The sequence below is a fragment of the Cydia strobilella genome, chromosome 10 (genome assembly GCF_947568885.1).
Source record: "Cydia strobilella chromosome 10, ilCydStro3.1, whole genome shotgun sequence".
In the NCBI taxonomy this organism is placed as follows: Eukaryota; Metazoa; Arthropoda; class Insecta; order Lepidoptera; family Tortricidae; genus Cydia; species Cydia strobilella.
This window is the reverse complement of record NC_086050.1, coordinates 3,028,889-3,051,033: the sequence shown is the minus strand read 5'-3', so window position 1 is coordinate 3,051,033 and position 22,145 is coordinate 3,028,889. Positions and strand designations below refer to the sequence as shown.

The 22,145-nt window shown below is 36.0% G+C and overlaps 3 protein-coding genes across 7 annotated transcripts in view; 1 reads left to right on the top strand and 2 right to left on the bottom strand.

The window, feature by feature from the left end:
- LOC134744530 (protein TANC2) overlaps positions 1-3,713 on the top strand; it is a 208,158-nt gene extending 204,445 nt beyond the window's left edge. Inside the window, exons 11-14 of the mRNA XM_063678337.1 lie at positions 250-407; positions 645-724; positions 1,233-1,464; positions 2,344-3,713. Coding sequence (XP_063534407.1) covers positions 250-407; positions 645-724; positions 1,233-1,464; positions 2,344-2,637 — 764 coding nt within the window. The 3' untranslated portion in view covers positions 2,638-3,713. The remainder of the gene's footprint in view (positions 1-249; positions 408-644; positions 725-1,232; positions 1,465-2,343) is intronic.
- On the bottom strand, positions 3,459-11,692 carry LOC134744568 (uncharacterized). Of its 2 annotated transcripts, none has more exons than XM_063678409.1 (14): positions 11,598-11,692; positions 11,326-11,373; positions 10,997-11,081; positions 9,762-9,895; positions 9,366-9,451; positions 8,916-8,979; positions 8,480-8,605; positions 7,657-7,755; positions 7,050-7,247; positions 6,663-6,893; positions 6,433-6,528; positions 5,860-6,003; positions 4,946-5,182; positions 3,459-4,359 (listed from the first exon to the last, which is right to left on the bottom strand). In XM_063678409.1, the coding sequence occupies exons 1-14, from the start codon at positions 11,631-11,633 to the stop codon at positions 3,988-3,990; spliced, it is 1,956 nt and encodes a 651-aa protein (XP_063534479.1). In that variant the 5' UTR covers positions 11,634-11,692; the 3' UTR covers positions 3,459-3,987. The 2 variants fall into 2 exon arrangements, with proteins under 2 accessions (XP_063534479.1, XP_063534480.1); XM_063678410.1 differs by having other exon boundaries at positions 5,860-6,000.
- Positions 11,693-12,278: 586 nt separating this feature from the next.
- LOC134744635 (activator of 90 kDa heat shock protein ATPase homolog 1) lies at positions 12,279-18,673 on the bottom strand. 4 transcript variants are annotated; one of them, XR_010128101.1, is made up of 5 exons: positions 18,051-18,673; positions 16,623-17,156; positions 15,526-15,685; positions 14,526-14,615; positions 12,279-13,777 (listed from the first exon to the last, which is right to left on the bottom strand). XR_010128101.1 is itself a non-coding variant. In XM_063678523.1 (4 exons), the coding sequence occupies exons 1-3, from the start codon at positions 18,405-18,407 to the stop codon at positions 15,554-15,556; spliced, it is 1,023 nt and encodes a 340-aa protein (XP_063534593.1). In that variant the 5' UTR covers positions 18,408-18,673; the 3' UTR covers positions 12,279-14,615; positions 15,526-15,553. The 4 variants fall into 4 exon arrangements, 2 of the variants coding, with proteins under 2 accessions (XP_063534593.1, XP_063534594.1); XR_010128102.1 differs by having other exon boundaries at positions 15,535-15,685; XM_063678523.1 differs by having other exon boundaries at positions 12,279-14,615.
- Positions 18,674-22,145: the final 3,472 nt, after the last annotated feature.

Genomic DNA, 22,145 nt, shown 5'->3' with positions numbered 1-22,145 from the left:
CAACATTTACCTTATTGAATTTATATGCCTAAGATGATGTTTGCTTGGAAATCAATTGCTTGGAAAGTATCATATATTTCTATTGGGTCTTTGAAACGTCTAGTAAGAGGCATACGAGTATATTTTTCCTAAGGAATTATTATAGACCATAAGAAAGTGATATTACACGGCGAAAAGATTGAGAGACACTTTCTTTCTTTGGCAATGTATCCTACAGTGAATGGCTAATGGAAATTAACTATTTTTCAGATCAACCTGACGGCAGTGGCAGAACACCTCTCGGCTTAGCGTGTGGGGGATCAGTCGAGCTGGTAGAAATACTTCTTGAGAAGGGAGCCTCGTTAGAGAGGGTGGACCACAGCGGACTGAGGCCTTTGGACCGGGCGATTGGACAACGGAATGTTCCTGTAAGGATATTGTTATTGTCTTTAGGTTGCAAAATGATTTAGGTTTAAAGCTACCTAGTTTAGCTAGTAGCATTGGGGTATTAACCTACGTTTGACAACTCACCAATTATCATTACGATTGTCTCTATGTTTAATAAATCACAGTATCATGAGAAAGTAGTTTTACATAAATATGGAAGTATTTTTTGTGATCCTATAGTTATACAATATCATTGATCACAATGATTTTTTTTACAGATCGTCAACTGTTTCCTGAGAAAAGGTGCCAAGCTCGGTCCGACAACATGGGTTATGGCTTCAGGAAAACCTGAGTTCATGTAAGTATTTCATTTTAAATGAAACATTAAGATTAATTTTCTATTTTGATAATGCAACGACGCATCTGACCCACTAACTTCCAGTTAAAGATGTAGTGCATTATTATCCATCGTATTTTCTCGGAAACGTTCGTACGCTACTTCAGTCAATCTCAGTACTTTTTGACTAAAATAGCAAGACACCGGACGACCGGTCTAGCCTAGTGCGTAGTGACCCTGCATGTGAAGCCGATGGTCCTGGATTCGAATCCCGGTAAGGGCATTTATTTGTGTGATGAGCACAGATATTTGTTCCTGAGTCATGGGTGTTTTCTATGTAACACAAGCCTCCTTGGGCTTACCGTGGGACTTAGTCAATCTGTGTAAGAATGTCCTATAATATTTATTTATTTATTTAAGAGACGTTCGTACGTTTCCGTGAAAATACGATGGAAAATAATTATGCACTACATCTGTACATCAATTTAATAGGCACGTTATATTTACATGGCGATCTTTTCCTTTCCAGGCTAATCCTCCTCAACAAGCTCCTCGAGGACGGCAACATGCTATACCGCAAGAACCGTCCTTCAGAGGCGGCCCACCGCTACCAATATGCCTTAAAGAAAATCAACCCCCTCATCAGCGATGAAGGCTTGACTACGCCGACTACGCCGGTGCCGCATGAGCATGTGTCAGCGTTTGTGCAGTTAAAGACGAATCTGTTGCTGAATCTGTCGAGGTGTAAGAGGAAATTGAATGTAAGTAGATCATAAAATTAGTAGAGTTCGGTTCAAGAAGTAACTGTATTTACTTGTATAAAATCCTTTGAACAAACCAAAGTATAGATTAAATAATTTGTAGATGCCGAAAACAGGTAAATAAACTTTAATATTCAAGCTTATATACCACCCAAAAACAGTTCTCTATTAGATATAGGTAGATTAGGTATATAATATATTACACAGTATGTCTCTGACCATGGGGCTTGAAATTCAGGGCTCGATTCTACTCGCTAAACTAAACTACTTTTATTATGGGGCCAACCCTAATATCGCGAATTTTTTTTAGAAAACGTCGACATCTGATCAGCCAAAATGTATGAAAACGCCGAGTTTTTTTCGCGATTTCGTGGTTGGTCTCATAATAAAAGTAGCTCAGTTTAGCGAGTAGAATCGAGCCCTGAATTCACATTCTGTATAAGAGCATATTATGTAATTTCAATGATTATGCTACAAATTAAAATCCCGATCGACAATCTGTCCCAATATTATATGAAGAGGTAGGAAAACTAAGGCCCACTTGCACCATTCCACAAACCCGGGTTAACCGGTTAAATCTGGAATTACCATGGTTACCAGTACAATTTCACACTGGGTTAACGGTTTAACCGCTTAACCCCGGGTTAAACTATTTAACTTTAAAAACTGTAATAGAATTCATATTATAATAAAGAAAAAGTGACGAAGCCCTCCAGTGGTGAGTGGTGGGTTTTACTTTAATATATGACATCTATTACAGTTTTTAATTTATATATAAGTGTAGTGAGACTACTTAAAAAAAATACAAATCAAAATATTTAATAAAATAATTTGATTTGTTTCCAAAACTTGTTCATTAATTTTAATTTTGCATTTCAGGAACCATCAGAAGCCTTGGACCTCGCCGCTCGCGCGTCCGTACTCCGCCCTAACGCCTTCGAATGTGCGTACGCCATGGCCCGCGCCATCCTCGCCCTCAACAAACCTTCAGAGGCCCTTCCTCACGCCAGACGAGCACTCCTCTTAGCTCCATCCACAGACTTACCCACCATACGCACCCTTAAAGCGCTCCAATCGGAGATTTTGTCCAGGATAAACGCGGGGACTCACAGTCTGAACGGAGATAGCCGATCAGTCAGGAATTTTGATACGATAAGTTTAAATATGCCTTAACGCAACCCAGTGGAAATTATGTGGCTGTATTAACAATTTTTGTTCATTACTTATTCGAAAATATTTGATCATGGAGAATTTTCTGTTTGACTCTCTTTATTGTGTTGTGTATTTATTTTAAGTTGAAACCTAGTTTTTTCTGTGACAAATGAAGATGCATTAATGTTTTTAATGCAAATTGTATTATAATTAGGTATGTTCTTTCAATGCAAGTTTTTAAGTGTGTATATTTTCTAATCTCTACTTATTTAGCAACGGTTATTTTTTATCCCCGTAAAATAGTTTTTTTTTTTGCAGTTTGCAAATGTATGAAACATCATCGGGTGTTATTCGTAGTATTTTATTTTATGTGAATACATGACATAGCTGTGTAAATACATTCTTTTTTTTAATACCTAGTTAAAGCATTGGGTCTACATAAAAAAATATTGACTTAGATTATTTTTCAATGGTTACTTGCCATTAAATATGAAGATGCTTTATATAATTTGCCTTATTATTATTAAAATATTTATAAAGTGTAATGAAATTTAGTCGTAGATTCAATTACTTCAAAATATTTAATTTAAGTTTATTATATCGCCTTTCCACGTAATAGTGTATACAGTATACGTCCTTGCAATCTTTATTTTAATTTTAATTCTTTGTTATTATTTTGTTGATAAAATGAGTAAAACTCATTCGCCCATCTCTTGCTTTATTTTAATTTATTGAAAAATGTTTAGTTATTTTAAGAAAATTCACTAGGGTTGTAGTTAAAGGCAAGATAAGACAATTTTCGTGTTTCGTTTTATGTATAATAAAACAAATAAAAAACTAAGTGTGATTTATAAGTATCCTTTACTGATAAGTTTATTTATGTGATGCATTCAAACATATTTAAATTATTTAGTCTGCATGTTCTAAATTAAATATACTGGCTATATTCGACATTTATAGAAAAGACTGACATTGATTATTGGTTCAACATTATTATACCTATATTTGTAAAACTAAATATACATATAGAAAATATTGTAAGTACAATAGATACTGTGAGTATACATATATTATTAAATTTTTCATATTGCTTCAAATTGTTTTTTATTTAAAACCTTATGTAGTCACGTAGTAGCATAAACATTATTTATTCCTAATTTATATAATTCAATCAGTCATACTGATGGATATGATAAAATTATTGTCTCCTGCGTTACTTAAAAAACCTTTATTATACTATACGTTCACAACAACACTATCAGAATCCATCAATAAGAGCGATTGTTGATTATGAGTAACAATAGTCTCCTGTGTTACCAGAAAAAAATACGCATCTTAACCTTTAGATATTTTTAATCAAAATGTAACGCATCAAGGCAGCCCAGGGCCTCCTCTCAAAACTGAATCACGTCGTACATGTAGGTTTAAAGGCCCAAAATTGCTATGCATCTGCTGATAGACTGGCAACAGAACTTTAATCGGCCGAGCCGTAGGATTCACGTCCATTATCCTAACTGGTGGCACATTGCCAGTATCTAAGATGCCAAAGTCGTACTTTTTAGCAACTTTAGTTTTTCTAACAACTTGTTGGGACTTTGGGGGGAAGAAGATGTAATGGAATTGGTTAAGCATTTGTTCCGTTAGTGCCTTCGTTGTATTTTGATTTACCACCGATGAGTGGGAGATTTCGTTAAGCATTTTGTAGCATTTCGGTGATGATTTGCGGGCCGATAACGGGCAAGTCTGAAAAAAGAAAAAAATGGTTTATAAATAAATTCTATTTTTGATTATGATAATATTGATAATCTTTTGTGATCTTATGCACGAACGCACCTAATATTTAAAGCGGACAGCGAGTTACTTTGCCAATTAAAATTAAACCGTATCTTCAAGCAATACTGGTCGGCATAAGAAACTAAAGAAAACGATCTGAAAGAGAGCTGCAAACCCAAGAACTGTATCTTGCTTACACATATTGACATATGGACACGTTACTTTCGTAATTAAGAAAACGAGATGCAATTCCGTAGCTTAGCTTCTCTTTCGGTCACATTTTTTAGTCCTAGTCCACAGTTCACTTTAGGTAACATACGAAAACTGATCTCACTAAATAAATACATACTATGTATACTGAAAGTCGTCGTAAAGTTTTCATAATTGCGAAATTTCCTCATTGGTATACTTCGAAAGCTTCTCATATTTTTGTATGGAGCTCGAAAATTTCCATTTCCAAAATGAAAGTTTCCTTAATTTCCTAGGTGTTTTTCTTGAAATTTCCGAGAACTTTCCAAATTTTTTGTAACTTTCCGCAACCTGGATAAATACATACCATCAACATAGCGTCGATCAAGTTCAACAGCCTCTTAGGCGAGCTGCAATGGTTCCTATACATGGGCATACTAAGGAATGCGCTTATATACGCATCATGTAAGGCGAACCATTCAGTATGAGTGCTTGTAAAGTCGTTTACGTTGGCTTTCATCTTGAAGTAGTCCATGAATTTGTATTTGTTGAGAGAACCCATTTTGGAAAGCAGGCAGGTTGTGGACTCGGTTAGTTTATTGCACTGAAAATAAAACACAATGTTAGAATTTTATTCTAAGTTCCACATCCGAGAAAACAATAGTAGTACCTACAAAATAGATTATATCTAAATACCGGAATTATATTTCCACCCGGATATTTGAAAGCATCAGATATCCATTTTCAACGAAATTGGACCATTATTCAGAAAATCAAAACTGCGACCACGTTTTTCTCAATACTGGCTTCGGATTCGTATTTAGGCATCTTACTTCAGTATCAATTCCTTCCTCCCAGATATCTTTCAGTCTTTGGAATATTCCGCGCCTTTTCTGTGTATCTTCTTCTTTTGTGTGTTTCTGTGTATTTTGTGTGTTTTGTGTGTATTTGCCGACTGTTAACTACGTTTTATATTCCAATATTTTTAGTTTCGTACTAAAATGACATTTTGATTGGGCGTAATCAAATTACTTTGGGAACAAATTAAATTATTTTATTAAATATTTTGATGTGTTTTTTTAAGTAACGGGGTGGCTAAGGTGTTCAAGGCGTTAGCTCGGATTGCTAAAGACGCCGGCTCGAATCCAGCCTTTACCACTGGAGGGCTTCGTCACTTTTTCTTTAATATAATATATGACATCTATTTCAGTTCGTAATCAAATTGTCATTTAGGATATAAAAACAGAGGTGAAAGGTATAATGTTAGAATAATATACATACCCCGGCCACTGGCTCATGTTTCTTCACAACGGGTATCACGTGCGTGGAATACTCCAGACGACTGATGGAGCTCACGCCACACTCTTGTAGTACTGTGTCGTATTTGATTAGCCTGGGAATGTCACAGAACTGGTGACGGTTCTTCTGAAAAGAAAGTTTTATTTAATACTTGCAACAGGAACGTAGACTAGAAATTGAATGAAGCTTTCTACCAATTTCGTATCAAAGCGTTTTAATAGTTCTGAAAATGCTTAGAAGCCGATTTTTGGTCTTATAATTTGGATGACTCCATGGGTTGACCCAAAAGTATACATGTCAAACTAAAATTTGGCTTCCTAGCGTTCGCAGAAAAAGCAAAAGCAGCGAATGCATTGGTCCAAGCATCCAAGCCTTAGTGTGGTTTCTTCACTTTTACATCTAGTTCAGTTTACCAAGCTAACGAAAACTTTTGCTAAGCGGCGATCTGGTAGAAAAAATATATCAGCTTCAAAGGCTGAAAAAAAGTTATAGATTAATTTTAAAAAATGTGTTTGTACGGGACAGACGGGACGGGTTCATTATAGGTTAACTTACAAATAGGCCTTTGGCTGAACTGATTTGGCAAACAATGTCGTTAGTTGCAGTGCTTGAATGCTTACAGGGGTCGCTCTTCTTCACAGTAGGACAATTCTGTAAAATAAATTCATATATCCAAAAACACTAGAAATATCAGCAGATTGTTGAGCATTAGGTATAGAGAACTTGGTAACAGGAAAATAAAACTAGAAAAAATCTTGATAATGATAATTGATAACTGAACTTACCTCAGACAAAACATCAAAAGTGCAAGCCAAAACCTTGTTTATCTCACAGTCTGCCTCATAATTCGTTATCGGCCTAGTCAGACACTTAGTGACCACCCTAGCTTTAGCTTTGGACCACGATGGGTGTTCCATAGTCAGATTGTTAAGCATTTTTGAAAAAGCGTCCACGTCGACGGTGCCTGCTTCGGTGATGACGTTGAGTTTGCGGAAAACGCATGTTTCTTGGGCGCACTGGAAAATTAAAGAGTCAACTCGCGGAAACAATAAGTTCAAGACAAGATATGTATATAAGTATGTAAATCTATAACTTAATAAAAGCAATCAATAATAAAATTAATTACTCAAAAATGATTATTCATGGCTTACGGTAATTACAAAGACACTTACAGACAACGGCAGAACTTTCACATCCAGCCTAGGTTTAGCTGTTCTAGCACTTGTCAGTACAGGTGTGTTGGCAACTGCTTGATTCTCGATGGTTAGTCGCGCTTGGGGATCCCACTTTAAATGGAAGGCGCATTCTGACCGCCATGATGGTTGAATGAATCCAGACATATCGCAGCAATCCAGTGGGTCCTCGGAAGACTGCAATTAATTCAAAAATTATTAATTGGAAGCAAATATATAGGTCAATGAATATTGTTGACATGATTACACGTCTCCTGAGTTACTCTTAATAATCATTGTTTTTTTATATTTAAAACGCATTTTAGTAGTAGTAATCTATAGTTACCATGTTAGTAATCTTTCTTATTTTATTTTAAGACATTATATTTTGTACATTGCAAAAGATTTGTTAACCACACATACGCCAACAGTAACGTTACTGTAACGTTAATGTTGTCTCCTGGTTGACTAATTTAAATTGTCTAAAACTTTGTATGCTCGTCCAGTATTTTGGTCTTACACTAATCAACCTCGTCCCAAAGTAAGATCTAGAGAGTTGTGTATGTTTAACCAATTCTTTGCGATGGCTACTATACGTTATACTTACATCATCGTTAACTTGTGGAAGAGGTAGACTCACTACACGTAATGAATCACCGGAGTATGCAGATTTCGTAGTTGAAGCCTCTGTGTCAGTACTCGGTTCCTAAAAAAATTTGCACCTCTAACGGATTAGCTTCAAATTGTAGTAGGTGTAGGTATAACTGGTATAAGGTAAGTGAATACGACTAGACTACGACTGTTTTTGACGACGTTTAAAATAGCATCTGAGTTTATCAACTTTTACACCCCGCTAGCCGCAATCATGGTGACGTCTCGTACATCACTTCTAAATAAAATATAAATAAAGAAAAAGAGGGCATTAACAGTCATTTTGAAAACATATTCAATTATTTAATGGTGTTTTGGCGCAACAAAGCCAAAGTTCAAATGGGTAGAGTTATACCGAGAAAAATCTGCAGCGATTTTGATAGCATACGCAGTGCAAGTGTTATTTTTAACGTCAAACTTCTATGAAATTATGACGTATAAATAACACTTGCACTGCGTGTGCTATGAAACTCGCTGCAGGTTTTTCTTAGTCTAACTATTTTTGAGTGGTTGAAATATTAAACAAAAAAAACACATCTTCTAATTTTTTTATTTATTTTACGTTATTATCTATTTTTACTAACATTAAGAGGTAACAACGGTTTTTTCGCCCAAAAGCGATCTCTTCCAACCTTAGAGGTTAAAAACATACAAGATAAACGTGTACATAGTGTATGTATAATAATATGTCTTTGTACGCAATCCTTCTCCCTTCACGTTTAAGCGTACCATTTAATATTGACTCCTATTACAGGCCCCTCCCTGTAAAAATGTCTTACCGGATCTAGGGTGACCACACGGACGGGACTGTGTCTGTGATAGTGCATGACGTGTGTGAATCCGCATTCGGTGAGTGTTGTATCGTTGAATAATTCTGGCAGGTCGCAGCATTTCGAGTTGAAGTACTGGAACAATGGAGGAAGATAATTAACTTTGGGGTTGCAAATGGCAACAGAAGGGAAACAAGGCTATGCCTTACGCCACACCGACCTATCATAATTGTAACATAATGAATAAGAAATTGTAACATAATGTATAAGAATATGATAATGAATGATATGTTTACATTAAGTCTATTTAATTTGGCTTTAATATTTAATATTTTATTAACAACATTTAAAAGAGAAACTTCTCGGTTTACGTAAAATATTGAATAATAAAAAGTATAAAAAAAATAGTCCACTAAAACTTACTTACCTTCTTGGGTTTACTTACGTATTTCATAAACCACGGCGGGCGTTGTTCGTATGATAAATTCGCTTCTAGGTTTTCGTACAAGCTGAAAACATTATGAATCGTAAGAAGTATACTTACACGCAAAATGAAGTAGTTACATATATACGTCTTACTGATTACTACGAATTTGCACTGATTTTCAAACAAAACCATTATGACATTTCAAACAAAACCATAATAGAATGGTACGAACTACTGCCTCCATCTAGTGCAAATGAACATAATTGTGACGTTTTCAATCAAAAGGTCGCTTAACATAAGGATGAAATTTCTTGTATCTTTATATGAAAAACCTGTCAGAGCGTCCTTATGGCAAGCGACAATGTGGTACCTTTTGCTTGAAAACGACACTATTGATTAAGCCTACAGTAAAAAAAATGTATAAAAGAAGTGTGACGGCTAAGTTCGACAAGTTAAACATATTCTTACCCTTGCGAAAACATATATTTGAAACCAGCAAGCGATGAAACGTTTGAGCAGCCGTCATTCTTTCTCCAAAACGCGTTTGGACAACTCTGTAAAGAATTATTAGGTTAGAAATGTTTTAAAATTGTATAAGTGTAGACAACATGCTAATCGTTAAAGCTACGAATCGAACGAAACGCAACTGTCACTGTTACACTAATATGGAAGAGTGAAAGAGAGACACAAAGCGATTCGATAGCGAAGCGTAAGCTATCGTCACCTTGGCTAGGCCACCAGATACCTTTTCATCTAGCGATAGCTAATTTCTATGTGAAATATCTGCATTTACCTATATCCTATTTTTTGTGACTAATTAGGTAATCTGTGACTAATTAGTTGCCATAATATCATATTTATTACCTCAATCAACTTTTCCACAGTGCATTGTAAGAGTGCTTGCCCGGGGCAGGTATTTGTGTAACGCCGCGTACGGTTGACGTAGCATCCTTCGAGGGCGGGCTCGACCGCGCCATGCCATGCTTCAGGCAATATTCCTATAAAAACATGTAAGGTGTATAAGACTAGTAGGTTATACGTCAAATAAAAAGGTCGTGATATGCTATAACCTCTAACTAAAGCATAAGCCGAGATTAGAAGTTAAACTAATAATGTCCCTACTATATTTCTGTAGGTCCAAACAAACCAAGGGCCTGACACTCTTTGATAGAGAAAGATAGTCTTATTGCGATTCCTATAAGAGGAAAGAGAAAATAGTTCCATGATTTGTCTTTATCACCGACCGGGCATTTTTTCATGGTCGGGTTATGGTATCATAGCAAGGAGGCGTTGGCGAAATACCGAAATTTATAAGAGTGAAAGAGAAAAAGGATTATGCTGCCATACATGAAACAGTCAATACATAAAGATGTCTTTCTCTTACCCCTGGTCGCTCGGTTTCATGTCTACATATAACTACTCGGATGTAATACGTCTATAAACCAGACGCTCCTACCCCCTCCGTTTTATTTAAGGTAGTCATACATATCACAGACATCACAGAATGCAGTAATTTAGATAAATTTAAACAGAATTTAAAATCATTTTTAATCAGTAGGCCTTTCTATTCCTTAACGGAATTTTTCGAAAAAATATACGAATGAATATAATAATGTTGACTTTTTTTTTTTTATCGTCATGGCTGTTTCATTTATTTTAATTGTAATTTTGAACGTTTTATTATTTATATGTTTCACAATGTGTCGATTATTAATGTATAATATATAATATATTAATTTGTGATTTGTAATAAGTTTAAATGTATACCTATTAGTTAGCTAAGAAGATAGGCTAATTATAATTTTAGTGTAAGATTAATATTTTGCATGCCTATTGTGGCGTAATATGCACTCATGAATTTGTACCACACTGACATGACCAATATTGTATCTGTGTATATTAGCAAAATAAATAAATTGAAATTGAAATCACGGTGACATTGACATTAGGTACGCAGATATTACGTTTGTTTGGAATTCACAGGTTTCGCACGCGCGAAGATTGATAAGTAGGTATTAGGTAGATATTAGTATTATCATATTACAATACTGCTCGTAAATGATTTTACTAAGCTTCTTTCAATTATTATCGTCACGGACCTTTCAGAACTTGGCGGTATTGGTCTCGTGCAGGCAGGGAATCGCCTAGTCCGAGTTTGTCGTTGATGCACGTCCATTCTCGACACTAAAAAAATGAAAAATACAAGATCATTACTCAACCTCAACTATTTTACCTGTATACATGAGTATTCTCTCCCTCACCGAAAAAAAAACTCTAACTAGAGCAAAACTCTAAAGAGGTAAAATTCCTGATTTTTCATTTGAACCTATAAGAAAACGTCAGACAGGTAATGCAAAGCAATCGACCTAATTGTTGCTGTGAAAGTGTTAATTTCAATAGTAATTGTAGTAAATGGCAAATAACTTACCAGTCGTGCATTTTTCATATAAGATTTCCCGAAGTCATCGCTGAAGGCCTTGAAATAGTTAATTTATTATTAATTATACCAAACATAATAATAACATGACGCAAGAGGATCATGCGAATAATGATTACGGTATTTTCATCACTTGAAAAAATATTCACTTTTCACTTTACCCGCCAAAACGCGGTAGAAAATGGGGCGCATTTCAATTTTTTTTAGTAATTAGTGCTATTTTGAAACAGCTAGCCAATTTTATAAAACGAAAATAAAATTACCGTGTGTAAAACAAATAATAATAACAGTATTTTCATATCCGTGACACTATTCGAACGTCGTAGAATAAACTGAGCGATAAAGATGGCCTCAGTCCCGGTGTAGGGTCACAAGTCCGTTGATAACTTTATTTTTTGCGTTTAATCGTAAGTTGAAACCGAGGCTGTCTAAGTATGGACAAATGCGCTCTGTTTATTATCAGAGAATCAATTGTTATATTTTTAATATGGGGTCCCTTTGTTTGAAATAATTATTGAAAGCTAACCTAACCTATCTATAAGATAACCCGAGGAAAATCCTGAAAAGTTAACGGTTTCAGAATTATGACTAATGATAATATGACAATTATTACATTATTAATTTCAATAATTATGTCAAACAAAGGGACCCCGCACTAACGTTAACGTTTTCGACGCCGTGTCAAACACAAAAGCTGTCATCCAGACGCCACGTCATTGAAGTGTCAAAATTTAAATTGAACTTTATGCATACGCACGTAGGTCTATGTTGCTCTGTGGTCTATGACCGATTAATCGGTCTTTGGCGTTGAACCTACGGTGCGTATGTATCGGTCATTGGCGTCCAAAAGGTTAATTGCGCGTTTGTGGACGTCTTTGGCGATCAATGGGTTAAAGTATAAAAGCATCCATTAGATACCTTAACCTTAAAATAAAACATCAAAATATTCGTAACTTAATTTATTGGACATCTCCATAAATAAACTAATTTACATTAGTACTGCTTACACAAAACAAGCAAAACCAAAATGTCAGACTTGAGAAAAACCCGATTGTTACGGTAAAAAACGGCCATACAAAATGTAAGAAATGTGTTGCTTAACTTCAAAATCAAATAAATCGCAAAATCTGACAGATGAATAAATCGAAGTTTGAAGTTAAGCTACTGTAATAACAATTTTCCTCGTACGTAACTAAGTTACATAACCAATTAAACCTTTGTGGAGGCATAGGTTTTTTAGGTACCCCAAGACCAAACACATAGACCGGGCAAGAACCGATTTCCATAACCAATGGCATCCCGCCCGAAGAGTGGTTAAGGGCGATGTCACGATGTGTAACGAACTCTCGTGGACGTCAGCTGATGCTCCGTTGGTGGGAGGAACGGAGCCACCCAAACACGTAAAAAAATACTCATCGTAGGCGTTATAATTGTTACATAATATGTAATCATTAAATACTGGTTATATTACTAAGTTACGTGTGGGGAACAAGACGAATTAAAGGGAATCCCACTGATATAACAGGAGAGCTTGTATATAATACCAGATAGATTTGTAAAATATGGTTTCAGTTTAGCCCATAATTGCCATTTCACAAAATAACCATGGGCAGTGTTTACCTGGTGTTGGTTGGTACTTACGAAATGGGACTTTGAAAAGTAGTATATTTTCACTATACCTTAATGCCTATTATATTATGTAGTCTAAGTACAAAATAGACATTGGTCGCCTTTACCCAACTAAAATTGTTCTAGGAATTACATTTCGGAAGTGGCAATTATGAGCTCACATCAAATGTTTTGTTACAATTTACAATGCTCGAAATTACAATACAATTTCAGACGTAGCCAAACTAAAGCTATTTTTGCTGTTTTTAGGCTAAACCCGTAAAATAGCAGTTGCCAGACACTTTGATAATATTTTACAATCAATAATTTGATGTATTGTAACTTTTTCGCTTTTGAAATTCTTCAATGTCGAATGTTAAAAATCCCCTTTTAAATATACGAAAAAAATCCTGTGTAAAATGAGGCTATATTCGTGATATTATTTCGGTCACTTATTTAAGGTTAGTAATTCAGAGGTTCTCACAAAATTTAGTAAAAAATCACAGTTATTACATGATATTTTAGAACAAATAAGAGCTGATGACAAAATAGATAAAATGCAGGATATAATAATGGGGTTGGCAACTGATAAAGGTTAGCAAAGATGGCGCCATCATAGCTTGCCCTTTTCACTAGTTTAGTTCTATGAGATTTGGTTTAAAGGGCTGGCCATCCACGGCATGAAATTTCATTTAAAAAAAATTTACACAATTCTAAGGATTGACAGGGCAAGCTATGCTGGCGCCATCTGCTAAATACTTCGACCGGCCAACCCCATTGTGTTATTCTGAAACAAATGGTAACTTATATACCCTTTTTGAGAATGACAACCAATTAAGTGCTCAACTCATTAATCTAATTTAATTGTTGCATGATGATCGATAAAATTTAACTTGTAAATTTTAATACGAAACTACTGCATGGAAGTAATACATTTAACAAATCAATTTGATCAACAAAATACGTGAGTAAGGTTGCCAGAGCTCGAGGGAGAGGAGTGTTAGGGTCGGCAACGCGCATGTAACTCCTCTGGAGTTGCAGGCGTACATAGGCTACGGAGACTGCTTAACATCAGGCGGGCCGTATGCTTGTTTGCCACCGACGTAGTATAAAAAAAAAAACGTACCAATTACCATACAGATAACATCAAACTTGAGGGTTGTACTTAACACTGGCTGGATGTGCTAAACAATGCTACGATACGTAAAATCCACACTTACGCAGTCGCAGATTTCAGAGCTAAAGTAGATAGTTTTGTGTCCACTGGATTACCAAAGTGCATAACAATTTAATATTTTAATAACTACAATACGCAGTCTTTTACGCGTCTTAGTAGTTTTGTCTGGGGTTTCGATCAAAATCCATAACTCGTAAAGGCAAAAAGATATAAGATATAACTAATGTAGGTTCTTATTGAGATAAAACTACCAGATTTAAACTCATTTAGTAGACCAAAAAATTTTCCCGAATGGAATGTAATCAAATCAAAAAATTTCGTAAAAGAAGATACAGCCCTCAAGATGTTTCCTATTAGCAAAATATTTCAAATTTTGAACAATAAAATACTTGTTTGTATGTATAATAATTATTATGCTTGAAATGTCGATTTTACGCAAACTAAGCGTTTTAATAATGCTATGCATTCATCAACTGAACTCCCGTATTTTTTGGACCTGTAACAAAGGAAATAGATGAAACACCGAAAACAATTTTTTTTTCATAATGCCTTAAGGTCTAAGTTGTAGATCTAATTTATAGCTGTAGAATTTTGTAGCATTACTTTTCTCACTTTTCTGTAACCCCTCGTGTGCTGCGATTATTTTTTTCAAATAGTTTGGCTCGTACGCGGATCCGCGTTCGGAGGCCCATTTTATTGAAAACTTGGATTAAACAAAACTTATCACAACGCATGGATAACCTTTGGATAAGTCTCAACTGTCTCTTAGAAGCTCAATAAAATTGTGACATTTCAATACATTTTGTATTCATCAAAAAGTGATAATTAAAAATTTACTTCTACAGGACTAAAACTAAAATAACTCCTGAAATAGAAATAAAATAGCTCCTGTTTCATCATTACTACTAGTGCTTAACTCCGTATACGGAAACTTGATTAAGTGATTTATTTTTCTAGAAATCGCCTTTATCTAAAAAAAATTTTTCATCACTCATTTATCCCTAGTATCCCTTCTTAATATTATAAATGCAATAGTAACTCTTGTCTGTCTGTTACCACTTCACGCTTAAACCGCTGAACCCATCAACATAAAATTTGGTATGGTGATAGTTTAAGGCCCAAAGAAGGACTTGCTAATCATCATCATCGTCCCACACAGACGAAATCGGGACAGAAGCTAGTAATGCATTAGTGTCTAAGGGTCGGTTGCACCAAACCGTATGTCACCATTAAAGAGTTCGCAATTATTTTTTGTATGGGAAGTTTCATAGTTCACTGCAGAATGACGTTAGTCACTCCGACAACTGTGGTTGGTGCAACTGGTATGACTGGTGGATTTCCTAGAAGCATGAAGACTTTTCGTATAAGAGATTTTTCTTTTGCTAATGTAAAGCTGTACTACATACCTAATTTACCTAATGTTCTTCTGTGTGATCACAGGAAGGCGCCGAAGCCGAAGGCGCGCTTCATGCTCTCGAAGTAGTATCTCTTCCAGTTCTCACGTGTCTGGTCTACCTCGGCCGCTGGTACAAGATCCTGCTTCACTGTTACTAGTGTGTGGTCGTCCTGAAATTTAAATGAGCAATTTGTAACATCAAACTTACTACCCAAAATTCACACCAGGGGGTAAAATGGGAAATATAAGTTAGCATAGGGAGTAATTATACGTATGGCTTTTTTAAAGTTATTTTTAGAGTTCCGTACCCAAAGGGTAAAAACGGGACCCTATTACTAAGACCCCACTGTCCGTCCGTCTGTCTGTCACCAGGCTGTACCTCATGAACCGTAATAGCCAGTTGAAATTTTCAGAGTTGATGTATTTCTGTCGCCGCTATAACAACAAATACTTAAAACAGAATAAAATAAATATTTAAGTGGGGCTCCGATATAACTTTTTGGGTGCCGACGGAACCCTTCGTGTGCGAGTCCGACTCGCACTTGGCCTGTTTTTCATCTTTAAACTGAATAACAGTAAATATTTTTATTAAAAGATGATGCTTAAAAATGTGTCTACTATTCTATCATATCAGTAGTTAGTTAAAATAACACAAAACACCTAAATTAGCCTGAGGCATTGTTCCCAGGACACTGGCTGCGTTCCCCCTCTGCACAGTAAGGCTGAGCTGAGTTGGTTAAATGCTCAAAGAGAACAGGAAAATTTATTTACAACTTTATGGTAATTTTTATTCAATTACATATTTCTGGAAATGAAATTTTCTGCTAGGTTAAGTTTCTCGGCGCATTGGTGTTTGCTGTAATGCCGTTTAACCAGAATTGTATTAAATAATTAATTAAATAATTATTGGCAAAAATTACAATTCTAATAAAATTCATTGATTTAAATGTAGCCATAAATTATAAAATAATAGTACTATTTACAAGTAGAAACCACACATATCAAATGTGGTTTCCTCACAGATAAGAAACTGTAAGAATTAAAAAAAATGGCCATTGAAGCTGCACTTTTAACACTTGAGTATCAAAAAAGCTTCTGACGTCTTACCTTCTCATCAATATTGATGGTAACCTCCGAGAAGTGCTGATCAGGCCACTGCTTGTATCTCCAATACTGGGTGATCTTCTTCCCTGGCACCAACTCCCTGAATTCCCCCGTAATATTTCCCCCAAACAGGGCAAACTTCCCACCCTTCTCCACCTCCATTTTCACATGGCCCTGCGTGAAGGCTGTCACCATTTCTATTCTAGTCAAAGCATCGTAAAACTCTTGTCCTCTGCATTGGAATTTCTCTGAAAGTTCTAGACTTTTTGTGTCTAATTTGCAACCGATTGCTTTCTTAGGTGCGATTATAGGTTCCATGTTGATTTTTTTGTTAAAACCGCTTGTTATTGTTGAGACATTGTCAGGCTTGACGGAGGATTCTCCTTTCTTGGGGAGGATGAGGCCTTTTGAAAATTCCTCTTTGAGGCTCCGAATGTACTCTTCGAGCTGTTTCCGGATTTCTTTCTTGCCGACATTGTGCATGAATGCCTTCACTCTTTGGGCTTCCTCACCACTGCCTTTTATTGTGACTGTCATCTGTAATTTATGAGAAGTTTCAATTTAGTTACATATGACAGAGTACATTAACCTTTCATGTGTGTGGTGGTAATAATAAAAAGTGGTGGTTGAAACCTCGGTCGTGCTGTATAGTGTGTATAGAGCAAAAAAAAGTTAATGTTACAAAAATGCATAAAGATTTCAGGATCCTTATCATACACAGACAAAGCGCTAGGTTTAACTTTGTTCAATAGTCGGATCAACGAGCATCTTGGTCCTTACCAAATTGCGACGAGAAGCAGCTCAGTTGGTAAAAAAAGCCTCAGCTGCTTTTATTTATTTAATCTTTATTGCACAAAAGAAAATACAAACGTACAAAAGGCGGACTTAAAGCTACAAGGCATTCTCTACCAGTCAACCTTCGGGCACAGCAGATAACTTGTAGGCAGCATTGGCTCGGGTGAGGCACATGCCTCAACCGAGGCAATGCAGCTGAGGCTTTTCTTATGAAATGTAACCTCCAGAATAGAATTTTTTTACTTAGACTGAAAGACATGTCCTTGAAGGTATCATATTATTTACTAAACCTGAGTATAACAGAATATTCAGCTCAAAAATAATAATAATATAAAAAATTACATTTTAAAATTTTGTGATAACTGTGAGTACTTCACAACTTTATCAAGAGAACAAAACCTCAAGTTATGACATTCTCAATTATCAAGATTTTATAAATGAAACAAGTTTCCAAAGCATGAAAGTAAATCTTAAAAGGTTAAACTAAACACCATAATTATAGTGTCAGAAATTACTTGCAATTATATTACATCTAACAGCTGCAAATGTCCTATTTTTCTAGGTTATGTCACATAAAGGAGACTCATACCAATACAAGTTCTGATAATCAAAGAATTCCAAATTCAAAATACTCACATCCACCTCGCTAACGTCGTTTTCCTCCGACAGGTTGGGAATATGCATTTCCCCCTTGGTCACCTCACTGCCTCCTGAAATGCGGCCTTCCCACTTCAACTTAATGTCCCACTCGTAAAAGAATATCAGCTTTCCTTTTCTATTATTCGCCGAGGCCTCACCATCAATCTTCTCCATCTCGGTAATCTTACAATCTACACCATTTTGGGCTATTTTTAAATTGTTCAGCAACTCTTTTAGGCGTTCCTTCGACCATGGACCAGCGTTCTTTTCCGTCCAGTGCCAGTTGTTGACGTTTGTGGCGTCGGGCCGCTCCTCCACGATCCACCGAGGGTCTCCTTCTCCCCATTTAGCCATGATCGCACTCTAAGCACAAGGTATTTCACACGTTCTATCGAACACTAAACGTCCCTGTCGTACTAAACGTCAGGTAACCGCAGCTGATGCTTCAAAATCTTTATTCGATGCTTAAACACCACGCGCGTGCACCACACGGTCAAACGCGAGAGATTACAGTCAAAATTTACAATTTTAATTCGACTAGAGCGTTTCCTAGCAGCGATAGAAATCGTAAATTCATAAGCATGACAATTCGAGAAACGTCGTCCTTTCTTGCGGCTTATAAACTGACAGTTCTGGTGTTGCAACAACTACAATATAAATATCGGAGAAATTTGGATTTAACGATTTTTTACGTTCAATATGAATATTTTTACTAATCATAATTTACTAAACTGAAGAAATAGATATCATACACTAAAGAAAAGATGACCCAAGTCCACCGGTGGCCGAGGCGGGAATCGAACTCGCGTCTTCAGCTTACGCGGCTAACGTCCTGACCACCCGGCCACGGTGGTCCCTTTCCCAAATTTACAATTTATTTATTTGTTATTTGATTTGTTCCCTAGTTGGATAATTTACTAAATGTATCCTTTAAATATGACTAAGCAAACTGTAAAGTTTAAAATCATAATCATAATCATCATTTATTAATAATATAAAATTACATATCTAATAGGTACTACAATATGTAGGTAAAATTATTACATAATATTATTCTAATTCTATGACATAGGTAGGTTTACTTATACATATAGTTTGTCAAAGGACTGTCTCATTTCAAACATAGACAGAGATAATCATACCATCTTTGTCTTACACTAGTACTAGCACCCAAAAAAAGGATGAGTATAGTTTTTTTGGTCCTTATTTACTGCCAATTTGGTTTGACCAACTATAGCTCTTTGTGGTCATCTGGCCATAGAACGTTTGCTCGAGGAGCCATTGTCTAAGTCTAGTTTTAATTTAAACATTGACGCACTTTTTGCAGTAACAATTTCGGGTCCATTTAACAACCCCTTTGAATATCTGACGCGCTCGAGTAATTTTTTCTTCCAAATTTTCTACTATAACCACCCTGACCATGTTAACCGGCAGATTCACATACCCTCGTTATTAGACATGTTGCGCAACTGACACTACCAATATCTGACGCGCTCGAGTAACCACATGGTGTTTTTTTTTACATTTTTTTAAATATGTAGACGCTTTCCTGCTGGCTAAAAAAGAAAAGATTATTTAACCTTTTTTCTACCTATCATCTAATCTTTCGATTCCAATAGGTCTCTACGACGCTCGAGTAACTACACATTTAGCATCGCCGCCTCCCCAGCTATTCATGTTCTGATTAGGAAAAAGAAGAATAAAAATTATTTGACGCGAAAAAAAACCTATGGGGTACGTCATCCAGGCCGGTCACCTCCATACAAAGGTCAACATTTATGCGTCAAAAAATGTTTCTTCTTCTTTTTCCTAATCAGAAGACGATACCGAATAGCATGTTCGCTTTAGCGGATCCCCACTTTTTTCCCTTGTATATAAACCGTAATAAATATAGTTAAAATAACTGAAAAAAGCAATACTTTATTTTAAACTTACATAAAAGTTTTAAATTTAATAATGAATAAAAAAAAAAATCAGTAAAACGTAAATTGGCAACACTATCGTAGTTTCTGCAAGTTTCTAGAATACAGAGGTGCCAACCTAATCGCGGTTCCGGATGTCAAGAGAATAACGTTTCGTTACTGCAAAATCGCAATGACAACTATTTTAATGTTGAATAGGGTTACGCAAAACTCTGCGTAGGGGAAGCCGAGTGGAACCGAGCCATTAGCACATTCGCAATGTCTACTGCGAAATACGAAAATCGAAATTTCATTAAGTATCTGCCTCTCTCACTCTTACCTAACCTAACCTAACTGACCTACAGTCTGGCAAAAAAGAGTAAAAATAAAAAGTGGCAACACTGTAGTGTCGTCCCTTTCAAATCAATCTAAGAAAAAGGGAGAACACTACAGTGTTGCCACTTTTTAATTTCTACTCTTTTTTGCCAGACTGTACTGCGGACTCCCGATAAACATGCTACGTGTGGACTTTTGAATTTGGCGCCTTTTTCGCTGACAAAGTTGTTTGACCTGCTGTAATAATTATTCGATAGCCTGTCAAGCCATTTCAGTCAGTATAAAAGAGCGGCAAATTGAAAAAAATTTAGGCGTAGGCGCTAAGGGTTATCGTCCCATAGAAAATTTGAATTTCGTGCCTTTTTCTACTGAGAAAGTTGTTTGACCGACTATAATTTAAAATACATATCCTACATATATAGCTGGTCAAGCCAATCTTGTCAGTAGAAAAAGGCGGCAAATTTAAAAATGTAGGCGCCAAGGGATATAGTCCCATAGAAAATTTGAAATTCGCGTTTTTTTCTACTGACAAGATTTGCTTGACCAGCTATAGTTTGTCAAAGGACTGTCTCATTTCAAACATAGACACAGAGAATCATACTATCTTTGTCTTACACTCGTACTAGTAGCACCCAAAAAAAAGAAAGTAAATGGGCATTTCTATTTAAAGTTGTACCAAAAATGTTTGTGTTAGAATTGGGAATTTTTACATTATTTCTACTCGGAATCACGAGCTTTTTCTATTTTTACTGAGAAAAAAGTCCCCAAATTTTTTGGCCCGTTTGATTACGGTTTTCTATACAACCTTCTATGACCGTAGCAAAACGGAAAATAGTTATTTGTGCCACAACTGAGGAAAAGTTGGTTTTTCTTGCGAGTGTTTATTTTGAGTCCCGAGAAAGCGAAAGATGCTATAATTGAGTCACGAGCGAAGCGAGTGATTCTAAGTTAGAATCTTGAGCGTAGCGAGGGACTCAAAAACACGAGATGTAAAATAACTTTGCTCTCGTGTTGCACATGTATGTTTTCACCTCAGTAGTGAGAACATAGTAAGGTCCCTCCACACTCATGCGCGAATCACGGCGCGAAGCCGCGAACGCGAGTGTGGAGGGTTCTTTAAACGTTAAAATATATTTCGAATTACACAGAATAATACAAAGAAAAAAAAATGTAATAGAAGTATGAAGTGGCAGTTCATGGCCTTCACTAAATTAAAAAGCTACTTTGTTTCACTCCCTGGAGTGAGGAAAGTCGCACTTTCCTCACTCCAGGGAGTGCATGACGAAAGTAGGCTTGTTCGAGCTGCTGAGGTGAAAAAACAAAGTATGAAATTTTGGGGACACTTTTTTTCTCGTATTAGGATCGAAAGAGCTCGTGAGTGGAAAAAATATAAAACTTCCAACCCCTAAAATGCATGTTGGGGGTACAATTTTAAATAGAAATGCAAATGCGTTAAATAACAATACTTCGGTTCATAATAGGCCAGTCAAATGAGATGCAAAAAAAGCGTTTAGTGAAATTAATTCCCAGCAAGCTGGAAATCATTTTAATAGCTTCAGTTCTTCTTCTTCGGAGGCTAAACGGCTTCTTTTTAAATGGTTATTGTCACTGGACTACCAGGAGACTGAAAATTTGCTTCTAACTATAGTCTATTAAAATTTGTGTCCATTAGGAAAATAGTTTTTGTAAAACTGTAATGTAATGTTATTAATTTCACTAACAAAACTATGTACTTTTAGTTCATAATTTTCTCCTCTATCATTCCAACTGTCACACATGACATACAAATGCATACCTGGTCTCCCGCGGTACAGGCCTAGCCTAGTGCGGGGACCCCTTTTTTTTTGACGGCCCG